Source organism: Alexandromys fortis, unplaced genomic scaffold, assembly GCF_014885135.2.
Source record: "Alexandromys fortis isolate MF-2015 unplaced genomic scaffold, M_Fortis_MF-2015_v1.1 scaffold_149, whole genome shotgun sequence".
Lineage (NCBI taxonomy): Eukaryota > Metazoa > Chordata > Mammalia > Rodentia > Cricetidae > Alexandromys > Alexandromys fortis.
This window is the reverse complement of record NW_026068025.1, coordinates 2,023,396-2,037,438: the sequence shown is the minus strand read 5'-3', so window position 1 is coordinate 2,037,438 and position 14,043 is coordinate 2,023,396. Positions and strand designations below refer to the sequence as shown.

Here is a 14,043-nt window from a genome sequence, read left to right as displayed (position 1 = left end):
TAAGCTGAGAATTGCCCTGAACACCCACCTCCACTTCCCAAGTGCGAGGGGTACAAGTCAACACTATGCCTAACTTCCAAGATGGATTTCTGCAGGGCTCACAGACCCCAGCACTCAGGGAAGAAAGAGTCCAAGAGAAGTGAGCTTGTCATGTGCCCTTGTCTGACCCGCATCAGGCCAGACAGACTTCTCCCCTAGTCCAGACTGGCAGGTGGGACGCCTTGTCAGTAGACATAAGAGCAGACGAGGGCTTCTCCAGGAAGTGGCACTAGGGCAGTCATGCAAAGGCACAGTGGTGTGCAGATGAGTGGCCTGCTCAGACACTGTCCAGGAACGTGCTCTGGCCGTCTCCACTCACATTCTTGGGGAGTGAGGTCACCTGAGACTCACAGGTCTTATCTTCCTAGTTCACAGTTGCCTCCAGCCCTGACTCAGCCAAGCCCTAGCCCTCTCTGATCATGTGACCCCTTTCCGTCACTTTGCATATCATGACCCACCTCAGCCGGCTTTTGTTTACAAATGCTGTGGCACAGCGCACACTCCTTAAGAAAAGGAAATTACTTGCTCAGAAAAGACACTCTCAATAGTGCTTCTGACCTCTAACCAAACAATAGGAAGGGTCAGAAGAAATTGAAATGAAAATTTAGTGGGCACAAAACCAGGCAAGAGTGTTCATTAGTGGATGTGTAAGTGGCCTGGCAGCCTGGGGAAAGGTTCAAGAGCCAATCACTGCCACGAATGACGAAATGTCCACTGCAGCTTCCAAACTTATCAGTAGCAATGTAAAACTGCGCATTTAGAAAAGGATCTTGGCCGGGCAATGGTGGCGCACGCCTTTAATCCCAGCACTCAGGAGGCAGAGGCAGGAGGATCTCTGTGAGTTCGAGACTAGCCTGGTCTGGTCTACAGAGCTAGTTCCAGGACAGGCTCCAAAGCTGCAGAGAAACCCTTGTCTCGGAAAAAAAAAAGAAAAAAGAAAAAAGAAAAAGAAAAGGATCCTGTAGTTCTTCACAACACTAAACATACACCGGCTATACAACCCAGCAACACATTCCTTGGAACTACACCAGGGGAATACTGGCCAGAGGATATCCACAACGTGTTACTCACATCAGCCCCAAACCAAAACAAACAACCCATTAACATGTGACGGATAAATGTGACGGATAAACCAGTACACGCTCACCATGGAATACCTGATGCAGCGATGAACGTGATAGCAGCAACAACATGGCTGATCACAGGTGGATGCCAAGAGAGAAACTACATACTAAACTAGGGAGTGGTGGCGCACGCCTTTAATCCCAGGCAGACGCAGGCGGGTCTCTGAGTTCAAGGCCAGCCTGGTCTACGGGGCAGTTTCCCTGACGTTCAGGGCTACACAGAGGAATCTGGTCTCAAACAAAAAGAAAGGAACTAGATACTAAAAGGTCAATATTGTGCAGTTCCATTATATAGGACGTTCTTGGAGAAATCTGTTTAGTCAATAGAGCTAAAAATCAGGGAGCATAGTTCCATCCAAAGGAAGACACCAATTGGCAGTGGACTCATGGAGATCTCTTTTTAGCTGCTAAGTGCTTCCATTATCGTCACCACCACCACCACCAGTCACCACCACCACCAGTCACCACCACCACCAGTCACCGCCACCACCACCACCACCGACGTACACTTTGTGCCGGTTAGGAACACACAACTTCAAACACTCTACCACTGAGGTACACCCAAGCTTTCTTTATGTCCATTTGTATGGTGGTCTTATAGATGTGGACATCAAATTTGCACCTTAACAGAATGTGATTCTGTGAACATGCATGGCAAACTTTCCAAATACTATTTGCTGAGGAGTAGTTACAAATACTGTGGTTTCTAGGGAGACATTGGTTCCTGGGGAGCTCGCTTCCCAGGGACCTCATAAATCTGCCTTTCTTTTGGGAAAGGTGACTTTTCACCCAGTACCAAACACGCCTGGGGGTAATCTCTCAACAGTAGCTTCAACAGCCCCAGGTGGATGAGCTGCGCCGCGCCAGTCCCAGCAGAGCTCCAGCTGGAGACTATGTATGCCTTTTAATGCCCAGTCCCAGTGAACCGGGGTCTGGGTATGTGTGCTTGCCGGTGAAGCCAGTGCCTAATATTAGATGACTGTCTTAGGGAGGATCAGAATTGCCCCACGGATCGAAGTTACGTGTTTTTCAGATGGGTCCATGTGGGTCCTACGGATGCATCTGGGGCAAACCCGAGAACAATCGGCATCCTTGAGGGGCCAGCCCATCATTGTTGCGGCCGCGAGAGAAACGCGCCGCGCGGCCTCTTTAAGAGACGCCAGGAATGTATCCAAACAGACCGTGCGCGCGGCGCACGTGACTCACAGCTGATTTCCGGCCCCGCCCCCCTCTCCGGCCCGCGCCGCCCGAGAGTCAGTTCGCTGCGGCCCGGGGTCCCCAACCTCGGCGCGCGCGATGGCACACGCGACCCCGCCGAGCGCGCTGGAGCAGGGCGGCCCCATCCGCGTGGAACACGACCGCCAACGCCGCCAGTTCTCCGTGCGCCTCAACGGTACCGCGCTGCCTTTGTTTGCGCGCGCGCGGGCGGGACGGGGCGGGACCTGCGGGCGGACGGATCCCGGGGCGGGAGGGCTCCCGAACCCCGATAGGCACCGCCGGAGCGCGCCCGTCCGGGCAGCCCGCACCTGCTAGCGCTGCCGGCTTCCGGCATCGCGGACGGAGGGCTGCCACCCTGGATCCTAGAGAGCAGGTCGCTGGTGGCCTGTCATCCCCCCCGGGTGTTCGGTTGCTTCCTGCCGCCCTGGAGGAGCCTGCGCGGGCCTGGGGCATAACCCCGGGAACTTGTGGCCTGGACGAGGAGGCGGGTAGGTGGTTCTGAGATGTTAGTTAGGCCAACTTGCCCGGTCGATGTGTGCCTCGGCCTCCCAGAATCTGCAGTGGGAATAGTTGTAGTGAACACCGCTTTGGCTGGCAGTGAGGATGAGATACTGTGGCAGTAAAGGTTCAGAATGACACATTCGGTGCACAGCAAGTGCTGATAAACATAGGTAAATGGCTACTTTTCAAACCGGAGAGCTAGGTCAAGGCCTCTCCTCTTCTGTAGCGTGTGTCCCAGCAGGCCGACACTCCCATTGATCCTAGGGACTGGAAACGAATATGAAATATGGGACCTTGAATTCTTTGTAGCCTACCCCTCCCATCTGGGCCCTCTGGGCTGTCTGTGACCTAACTTAGAGGCCACTGCGCCAATGAAAGGACACACTTGCGTGAGGTCTGCCAGTGCGTTGTGCAGCAGAGAAGGTACGGATCGGCCTGTCCTGAGTTTCTGAGCCAGTCTTCTGTGACCAGCACTTGGTCACAAGCACAAGAGGCCTGGCCTCCCATTTGTGCCTCCTACCTACAGTGGAGGCAGCTGTCGCTTCCTTGTTGTGACATACCGCCCCACATTACACATGAGTAAACTGAGGCTGGGGCTCAGGAAGTGACTTGCCCAGCCTTAACAAGACCAGAGTCATATTCAAATCTGGGTCCAGCTGCTCTTTCCATAGAGAAACAAGTCCCGTCGTCATGCTGGTGGTGGCTCAGCTGGCAGTGACACTTGGCCCTGGTCACTTGAGAGGCCTTGTCTGGGTTTTGTTTGTTGATTTTTTTTTTTTTTCTCAGAATCTCTTTTCTGAAGTTTTCTGAGTTCCAGGGAGGCTGTGTATGATTCTCCAGGTGACTCCGGAGACCCATTAGATCCACAAAGAGAAAAACAGGGATCCCTTGAGCTTCTTTTTTCCTTTCTCTTCAAATGGGTCCAGTCAAAAGGACAGCACTCTAATGCTGCCTGTGAGCAGACTACAGCGTTAAACTTGAGCCTTGTGGAACCTGCTGCCCTGTCGCTAACCACAAATGGTGCCCTGGGGAAACAGGGTGCCTAGAGGCTGGCAGCCCCTCCTCCACTCCTCCTGCACAGCCTAGGCCAACTAGGGTTTATTCAACTAGTATTTACTGAGTACCTATTGTTTACCAGCACGCTTCAAGGTGCCCAGGGCTTGTGGGGCTGACAGTCTATAAGGAGAGGTGGGTCTCAAATAAATTACATAATGTCTTATAAAACAAAGGCCCTTGGGAGAAGTGACACTGGACAAAAGAAGCAGTTGAGAGCAGAGGTCCTGCAGTCCCCGTTGTGTGTGTTCAGAGCAGCCAGGAGCAGTGCCTGGATAGGGGAGCTTGGCGGGTATGGTGAGACTGAGCTCATAGGGGCGAATAGTACAGGGCCTGAAAATGTTGGCTTATATGAGTTTGGCCTTGACCCTGAAAAGAAAACAGATGACATGGATCAGGAACCCTAAGGCTGGGCTAGTGGGGAACATACTATGGGGCATGGATGGAGCAGGGAGCTGGCTCCTACCCTGGTCCACACAGTGTGAGCAGGGGTGGAAGAAATGCCTGAGTCCTGAGCAGAAGTGGCGGGAAACAGCAAGATTGCTGATGCGGAATGGGAGAGGAGACTAGAACCCGGGTGTATATGAGTTCTGAATACAGGATGTGTGGCCACTGTTTCCTAGGTGGGAGACCAAGGCAGGAGGCTGATGCACAGCCAGTCCAGAATGGAACCTTAGGCTGCCTTCTGAGGGTTTGTCATCTAAAGGTTGGACTAAGTTAGATAAGGCCCCTGCCTCCAGCCCCTTCCTTGCCTTCTCTTTCCTTACCTCAGCCAGGGTCAGCCACTTAGGTCTGTGTATGTGATTTATAAAGATTTGGTGTGTGTGTGTGTGCACACGCACATACACGTGACATGTATTCCAGTGCCTGTAGAGGTCAAACGAGGGCGTCAGATCCTGCAGCTGGTGTTAGAGGCAGGTGTGAGCTGCCAGGCAGGCATGGGTGCTAAGAACTGAGGGTTCCCTGTAAAAGCAGAAAGCCCTCTTCACTGCTGAGCTAGCTCTCCACCTCTGGGACAGCTACTGGTGGCAAGAAGGCTCACTTAGATCCCTCCCAGAATCTTTCTACCCTCTACTTCGCAAGTAGGAAGACAGAACCAGAACTGAGCCTAGCTCATTCCTTCAGTTCCTGGGTGCCCATCACCATCCCCAACATGTTTGTCATCAGAGGTCTGGGTCACTCAGAGCCTCGCCTAGACTGAGTCCAGGTGGTCCATCCATTGCATGGTGTTGGGGATTGTTATAACTGATAGTGTCACGTGAGTATTGTGTCCTGTGATGGTGGGCAGTCAGGAAAAGCCCCTAGTGAGGAAACATCTGGAATGAGAAGGCGGTGCCCACCTGGGAGGCTCTGGGTACAGATGTGGCTAGTGGGAAGACCAGCAAGCAGCTAATCAAACACTTAGTGGCTGCTGTAGGGAGGGGCTGTAGTTAGGGTGTGGCTGGAGCTTGCTGGCGTATCTGAAAGCAAGCCCAAGCAGACACCTGCTGGGGACTTGGCTGTTCTCTGGGGATCCCACTAAAGGCGCAGGGGCCAGGCCTCAGGGCTCCCATATGCAACTAGTCCACCTCTAGTCTCATGCATCTGGTGGGAAGAAGCAGGTTTTTGACAGACTTTTCCTGGGGGCTATGGGGACAAGGTGGTAATTGTCCTGACCACAAGACACCAAAGGCCACCGGGCTGTAGTGGCACACACCTTTAATCCCAGTACTCGAGAGGCAGAGGCAGGTGGATCTTGCCAGCCTGGTCTATAAGAACTAGTTCCGGAACAGGCTCCAAAAGCTACAGAGAAACCCCGTCTCGAAAAAGAAAAGGAAAAAACAAAACAAAACACCAAAGGCCTAGGCAGAGAATCACTGCGATATTCCAGGGTTGCCCATAGGCTAAGTAGGCTCTATGGGATTGAGAACAGGAAGAGACTGAAGATACTAGCAAGTTTGCAAGAGCTCAGCCCCTGCCTCCCAAGACTGCTTGGGAACATAAGCTAGTCTTTTGGTGGCCCTAGGATCCCTGACACACTCAGAGCCAGAGCAGCCACTCTGGCCTCCTTGTTCTGAGCATCATGAGGACTGCTTCTGCTGTCTCACCACCTGGACTTCTCACACCAATGGTCCTTGTGTCCCCCATTCCTTCAGGACTTTTGCACAAAAGCCAGATACCCTCTTTCTAACAACTTTGCCCTTCTCAGATGACACAGGCTTTGTTCTGAGAGCCCCCTGGCAACCCCTGCCATAATGGCTCTGCCTCTCCCTGGAGCCAGCTTGAGCATTTCTTTCGCACACAGGCAGTCCCTTCGAATAAAAATTGTTAGGTTTGCCTTTGGCTTCTTTTGTCATTGAGCTTACCTCAACTGCCATTGAGTCCTCCAGAGTGGACACCTCTGGAGTAGTCTTGCCTCCTCTTCCCGCAAGGACTAAGGCGGCTGCTGCATTGAACTCTTTTGCCCTAGATTGTCACACAGCAGCCAGAAGATTCTGTGAAACTACGAATTACCTTCCTTCCCTCTACTAAGGATCTAGTTCATGATGGCCAAGAAGGCACTGCAGGACCTGCCCCTGTCACTTCCCGCTCCCTTGGTCCACTCTCTCTAGCCACACCAGCGTCCTCACTGTTCCTGCTGGAGCATCTCCCCGAGCCCATTCCCCATCGACTGATACATTACACGCTACTTGCTCTTCTTGCTTACCTTTGCTCCCCTTAGTCATGAGGGCAGATCCTTGTTTCTTTCTGTATGCCCAGCACCTGAGAAGTGTTTGCGACTTGATAAACATTGGGTGGATGAATGGCTAGGCAGTCAGAGAACTATACATTGTGATTTGAAGCAGCTTCCCCAGGAACATTTCCAGCAGGATTTTAGCAGACTGGTGAACTCTTGTCTTGGCAGGGCAGGGAGGGTGGATAATGATTTGTTCCTGCTTCCTGTGCCTAATGTTGATGCCTTGTGGACTCTGATTCAGCCTGAGTCTTGGCTGGGGGATGGGCAGGGCTTGTGCTCTGACTGATAGTGCCTCCTGTATCCTCCCTCTACTGAAGTCATGGGTTTATTAGGCTCTATTGTGCCCTATGCTGGACCTCTAAGTGGGGGTTAGCTGAGAACACAGGGTTAGGGTCCCTGGAATGACAGTAGCAAGGTCTTGTGGGTGGTTGGGTGTTTTGGGCACTGCATTGAGCAGAGAATGCCCCATTGAACTCTACACACAGCCCTCTGAGGAATGTCATCATGCCCCTTACTCTGGGGATAAGGTACAGGGGTTGTTCAAAATTCAGCTCTTGTAGCGTACTGGTGGTAGTCTGGCTCCAGGTACCGTTCTTTACCCTATCCTCCACACCTGGGAAGCTCCGAGGACTACTGGAGTCCATGCCTCAGCTCTTTCTATCCCCTGCTCTAGGATGTCATGACCGGGCTGTCCTGCTCTATGAGTATGTGGGCAAGCGGATCGTAGACCTGCAGCACACAGAGGTTCCAGATGCTTACCGTGGGCGTGGCATTGCCAAGCACCTGGCCAAGGTATGATGGGCAGCAGACCAGGACACAGCTGTCACTCTTCCCTTGCAGGGAAGATCGACTGGTGGCTAACTCTAGTTTGTGTCTAGGCCACAGCTGCACAGGCCCATCTGGCCAAGAGTTTGCAGTCAGCAGTGGGAGAACTCTGGAGACTGCTTATTGTGCTCCTAGGCCTGCTGTGGCAGGTGACAACTCTTTTTGAGCATAGGGTCCCTATAGCCTGATTCCACCTTGAGACCAGGACTTGGCACTCAGGACTTGTTTAGTAAGCCCTGATAATGCAAAGTAAATGAATGTCCGAGTCAGTAGGCTCATGCCTGGGTCATCCACCTCCACCTGCCTCTCCCAAGCACTTCAAAATCCCAGGCTGCCTGGGAACAAAGTACAGGTGAGCCAAAGAATCCTTTTTGGGTGCAGCCCCCACCCCTGTGTTTCTAGTGAAGCCCTCTGCTGGTTTCCCAGTCCTGTGTCCCTCTCTTCCCCTCCCTGCTCCTTTACTCCCTTATTCTCCTAGATTGGAGGCCTCTTTTCCCTTCCTGCGGGGTTTCCTGGGCCTCGTGCCCTTACATACAGGACCTGGTCACAAGCTGGTCTGTGAATTAACCCAGTTACCAGGGAAAGAACTTGAGACACTGAGCTAGGCAAAATGGGAAGATAGCCACATGGGGAACCTGGGAAAATAACAGAGCGCTGATGGCCCCCTGCCATGGACCACAATGGGCCTCAGTCCCCAGTAAGCTGCAACTCTTAACAACTGTTCTCCCTCTGCTGGTCCAGGCCGCCCTGGACTTCGTGGTGGAGGAAGACCTGAAGGCTCACCTCACCTGCTGGTATATCCAGAAATACGTCAAGGAAAACCCCCTGCCACAGTACCTGGAGCGCCTACAGCCATGACCCTGGCCACTGTGTGCAGGAGTGCACCCTGTGGGCCTTCCACGTGGGCCTCAGCCAGCTCATGTGCTCTCAGGAACCTGTTCCCATGGGGACAGGCTCAGAGTTATTTTTGCAAGGACACTCATCTGCAGCCCTCTTCCAGAATTCTGGGGACCAGCTGCTGGCTGAGGATGTGTGGATATCCAGAGTGGAATGAAGGACAGGCCAAGTGGCCAGGACCCTCTCCCCACAGAGGTCTGGCTTTGCTGAGATTCTTCTTCCACCAGCCGCACGTCCCGTCTAGCCTGGCTACTGAGTCCCTGCTCAGATCAGCAAGAGGGTGAGGTAGAGTCCCCGCCACCACGTCCTGGAGCTGTGTCCTTCCTGCAAATGAGGAGGGTGTTCCTGGAGCCAAGAAGAACAACAGGAACCCTATGTGCCAGCTTCCCAAGGAGGGGGTGCCAAGCCTTAGCCACCGCCAGTGTAACCCTTTCTCTTTCTCAGACTTGTGTGCCCTGGCACAGGCGGTGGAACGGCAGCAGAGAGCACGTTCCTGGTGTGTGAGAGCTGTGCCCCTGGCCCATCTGTGGGCAAGCACACCGGCACATGAGCACAGAAACAGGGCAGGTGACAGTGAATGCCTTCCTCTCCTTGGTTACCCACACTGTCTGTCTGGGTTCTGTAAAGAAACACGATCCTTGGCTGAGGGTCTGCTTTCCCATGTATTCAACTGCTGGAGTCAGTTCAAAGGACAGTGTTGGTCTGCTGAGCAGTGCTGTATCCTCGGCCCTCTCTGACCTTCCAGCAGCACTACCAGGCCTTTCTTGAAGGTCACCTTGGAGATGGGTGGGAAGGTGACACACAAAATCCATTTTGTATCCTCTTTTGTGTTCCTGGCTTCTGGTCGTCTCCACTGCTGCTTAGCCACTCCAGACACCTTCCCACTCTGCAGGAGTACTTAAATCTGTAGCAGGAGATCATGTATCCTGACTGGCTCAGAACCCTTGAGCCTCACTCACCACTGCAGTCATGGCATGGATCTTCATGGTCCCCACCCTCGGCATTTCCCTACCTCTTGCGCCCCTGACTCTTACCCTGTTCTTGATGCTCCTTTTCCAGCCTCCTAGAACTCTGGGATGATCTAACATAACCCCTGCCCTTCTCTGTCTGCCAGGAACTCTTTTTCCGGGTCCAGACAAACCCTGGGCCTCTAGGAAGACATTGCTGACAGTATTCTGCCAGCTGTGATGGCAGTGTGTCTACAACACAGTACTTGAATGAGGGTCCCTGACTCGTGGACCCAAGAAGAGTAGCTAGGCTTCCTCGGTGAACTTGTTTCAAGTCGCTGCAGGGTGGCCTGAGCATCCTCACTGCCTTGGCAGCCTTAAAGTCCCACTGCCCATGTCCCGGAGGCTTCCCAGCCTTACGGTGTAGCAATAACCATATCTCTGCCTCTTCCTCTTGGCCAACCAATACTGCCCAACTGGGCCACTCTGGTGCTACCCATCTGCCTCTCCATCCCACCTGCTCCATGTCCCGGCTCACTCCAGGAGTCCATGGTTAGCCACTGGTCGCTCGGCTTCATGTTCCTTCAGTAGGTCTGTGCTGTGGTCAGTTTTTGCCCTGGGGTTTCTCTTCCTTGCCCAGTCTACACAGGCAGTAACTCATGTGCCTTTCCTACTCAATCTGCCACCAGTAGTATCTGGGCCAAGGCTGGTCTTGGGACCTACAGCCCCCTCATTTTTCTGACTTTTGAACAGATTGCATGATCCTGTTGGTAACTGATAAAAGACTAAGGCACAGGCAAGGTCAGGGAGCCTCAGAGTGAAGGAATGGGGAAGAGATAGGTTGTGTAGGAAGCGGTCCTCCCTGGTGTCCAGCCTGCTTCTTGGTCCTCAGCACTACCTGCATAGTGGGACCCGCCACTTCAGGGGAGCCTACGCTCTGAAGGCTACCATGGGCCAACAGGTCTCCCAGCACAATAGTGGTAATTAGCATCGGGATCCCTACTCCTCATTGCCTGGGCAACAGCTTTATAGGGCTAGAAGAGGTCATGGTCCCACACTAGCCTCTCATACATGAGCTGCTCTTTGCCCTGAAGTTGGTCATTTGGGGATTCTTGGACCAACGTTGGTAAACACAGGAGCAGTGCAAGTTTTCCAAAACAAGAACACAGAATCTGCTCATGCCAGCTCCTCTTAAATGGAACCTAACCCACCAGGGCTTGGGTAGCTAGTGTACATTGTGGGCCCTAAAGTGGTTTTACCTTTAATTCTCATGAAGAGCCCAGGAGACACCAGTTATTGGACCTGTCCTGCAGGTGAAGGGACAGTTTCAGATTGAGGGAGTCACCAGCCTGTAACCCATACAGCTAGACAGCCCAGGATCCAAAACTAATCCCTGTCCTCTAGATGGTTCCCAGCTCGTGTGTTGTGATCAGTTGTCTACTTTGGGAAACAATACATAGATAAAGTTTTTAGCAGTTCCCTTATTCCTTTGAAGGACTGAGATAGGGCTCTGTCTTGAATTATAAGGTACTTGGCCAACATCCAGAAATCTGGCTTGAGAACAGGAACACTCCCCTTGAGTACCAGGCCACTCACCTATTGTTCCTCAGATCAGGACTTGGGTTGGTCAAGACCTCCCACAAGTCCTTCTACTCAGGGTCCTACTTCCAGCTCATTGCCCTACATTTCGTACATGAGATCCTGTGCAGCTGCGGGCTGAGCTTTTAACTGCAACCTCCAGGATCACATTTAGGGATTTCAGCTGTGTCCTATGGCTTCAAGATATTAAAGATGCTTTTCTGGTTGTCAGATTGTATTCTCTGGTTCTCTTTCAGTGCCTTGGGATGAACAGTTGATGGTCTTTCTGTCGGTCTTCAGTTCGGTCCCCAGTCACTACACCCCAAGCCAGCAGGGAGGTCTTTGAGGCAAAGCAAGTGATCGTCGCAGCACTTGTATATTAGTCTGCTGTGTGATGTCACAGCAGAACCAGGGCTGGACATTCTATAAAGAACTTACTTGCTTCTAGGATTCCCCAGGCTAGAGAGTCTAAGGTCAGGGTCACACCTGGCTTCTTGCTGCACTGTTTGTGGCAGGCAGCAGAAGAGCAGACAGACTTTACAGTAGCGGTGCAGTGATGATTAGCCCGTGCTAAGGGCTGAAACCCTTCACCTCTACTGGGGGTTGAGCATCAGTGCATGCTCGTGAGTTTTCAGGGGTCTGTTTTTCCCAGCAATGGGATCATCCCTGACTCCAGCTTGGAGACAGATCAGCAATCCCATGTTCACAGCTTTAGGCAACTACTTCTAGGAGGTCAGTCCGGCTGCCAGCACTGATGTCAGCCAGCACAGGAAAACAAATCAGTGTAGGATTTAGGACAGAGAACTTACAAAAACATTAAAACTTGCAGCTGGGAAGTGGTGGTGCTGGCCTTGAATCCCAGCACTTGGGAGGCAGAACGGGCAGATCTCTCTGAGTTCAAGGCCAGCCTGGTCTATAGAGTTGCAGGACAGCCAAAGCTACACAGAAACCCTGTCTCAAAAAAAAAAAAAAAAATAGAATCTAAGAACTACTCAGGTTGTTCCACTGAGGCTGGCAGGTAGAGTCCTCCAGCTCCATAATCACACAGTTGTTAAGGGGTTGCCCTGCTGAACAAATGCATCACTGTTGTCCCCACCAAAACACCCTCAAAGCAGAGACTCCTTTTGCCTCCCTGCCCCACTAACAAGAACTAATTGAGAACTTACTGGCTAAGGCTCTGTCAAGTGTGGGTTACAGGCCAGCAGCCCCTTCTGATGTGCAGAGAGGAGAGTGGGCAGCCCAGATAATCAGGTTAAGCAGGACACAATGTGGGCAGTGATGCCTGTCTGCTGGTACCGCAAAGCCTGATGGGTAGAACATTTTCTCAGCATACATAAGGCTCTTGGTTCCATCCCTAGCATCCTCCCCGCTTAACAGAAAACCAGGAATAATGGGCCTCCAAGGCAGGTCCCAAAAGGGGGATCAGCTTCCTGCATGAGAAAGGAGAGAATTCCAGCCAGGCATGCCGTGGAACCGATGAGAGGAGGAATGAGTCTCCCACAGAAAGGAAATAGGATCACACCGTGTTGCCCACACTGGCCTCAAATTTGAGATCCTCTTGGAGAATCAGAGTTTTGGTGTATTATCTGTTGGCTATGGGAAATAAGTGTGAACTCAGGAAAGTAGGTCATCACATGGATAGCAGCTTTTTTGATCACTATGACCATAATACCTTAGAGAAACAACAGAAGAAAGATTTCTTTTGACTCAACGGTTTCACAGGGTTCAGCCCACCGTGGTGAAGAAGCCATGGCAGCTCATGGCAGCATGATATGATGGAGACGCTCATAGCAGTGTGAACGCCAAGGAGCCTCCTCCTCATCCGCACGGCAAGGGGCTGAACACTCGGATCCCATGCCCTTCTCCAAATTTCACCAGCCCGGTCTCCCACCAACTCTGTTTACTGCCCTGCTTGTGCTCCTTGACTCCCAGTGCCCAGCTTCCACCAGCCAAGTCACACCCACAGCCTGCAAAAAATGGTGATACCACCAAGGTCCCAAGTTTTCAAAATGGGACCCTGAGTCATTTCAAATTCAACCCATAACTGTCCATCAGCCTCCTGCAAGCTGTGGGGATCCTTCACTTTCCTCTGAGGTCCAGGGAGTACCAGTGAATAACTAGGTACCTAAGACAGATAAGACTCCATCTTCCTGGGCCCTGCTAGTGCCTGGGGAAAGTCCCGAGACGGTTCACACACTGAAACTCTGTAGAGACTGTCCGTGTGTACACGTGAGCACGGCTCCCATCTGAGGACCTACAGGAGTCTGGGGTGTGGTGGCACACAATTTTAGTCCCAGCATTCAGGAGGCAGAGACAGGTAGATCTGTGTGAGTTTGATGACAGACGTAATGATACCCTGTCTAAGGGAGGGTCGCGAGTGGGGAGTGGGTAGAGTCTAAAGGATGCTTTGTCCCCGCACATACATAATGTGCCTAAGTAACCTAGAGGCCTTCCACTGTCTCTGACCTTCTCTCCCATTACTGTTCCATCTCAGTTTCCCATTCCCAGAAACGACCTCCTGTTTTGCCTTGGGGTCTTTGTTCATGCTGTTTCCTCTGTCTGTGGTGTAGAAAGAGCCATGTATGGCCGTAGTTCCATCCACACCATCAGGCCTGTGCCCAGCTGTTTCCTTCTCAATGAGACTTGCTTGCCATCCTTCCACCCTCATTTAAGTCGCTACATCCTCCTCTCCTGAGTCCCTTACCCTGCTCTGTATTTCCCAAGTCTTAATTTCTTCTTATACAATGTATAATTTCTTTTGTCTTCTTTTTTATCCAATCCATTGTCTCTTTCTGCTAGGATGCAAGCCCCCGCCCCCAGCAGTGGAAGCCTGTATTCTACTGTGTTTTGTTTTGTTTCATGTTTTGTGACAGTCTTGCAATTTTTTTTTTTTTTTTTGGCCTCAAAATTGCTTTGTTGTTGGGGCCTTTTAATTCCTGGTCCTTCTGCCTCAGCCTCCCAAGTGCTTTGATTGCAGGCAAGCACTACACAACTCACTGATTGTTTCTCTTTCTCTTAACTGAGACATCACAGTATCTAGATCAGTGCCCAGCATATACAGAAAGCACAAAATACCTGTTGGATTAAGTGATGGCTAGATGGCTGGACAGATAGATGAATGGATGGATGGATGGATGGACAAATA

At 51.9% G+C, this 14,043-nt stretch overlaps 1 protein-coding gene across 1 annotated transcript; it reads left to right on the top strand.

Annotated features, from left to right (window-relative positions):
- Window positions 1–2,376: 2,376 nt before the first annotated feature.
- Natd1 (N-acetyltransferase domain containing 1) lies at window positions 2,377–11,129 on the top strand. Its single transcript, XM_050163727.1, has 3 exons — window positions 2,377–2,556; window positions 7,325–7,443; window positions 8,218–11,129. The coding sequence occupies exons 1-3, from the start codon at window positions 2,460–2,462 to the stop codon at window positions 8,332–8,334; spliced, it is 333 nt and encodes a 110-aa protein (XP_050019684.1). The 5' UTR covers window positions 2,377–2,459; the 3' UTR covers window positions 8,335–11,129.
- The last annotated feature ends 2,914 nt before the right edge of the window (window positions 11,130–14,043 follow it).

Coding starts and splice junctions, on each gene's coding strand:
- Natd1 (XM_050163727.1), top strand. CDS start 2,460: ATGGCACACGCGACCCCGCCGAGCGCGCTGGAGCAGGGCGGCCCCATC. Junction 2,557..7,324: donor GTTCTCCGTGCGCCTCAACG/GTACCGCGCTGC, acceptor CCCCTGCTCTAG/GATGTCATGACCGGGCTGTC. Junction 7,444..8,217: donor TTGCCAAGCACCTGGCCAAG/GTATGATGGGCA, acceptor CTGCTGGTCCAG/GCCGCCCTGGACTTCGTGGT.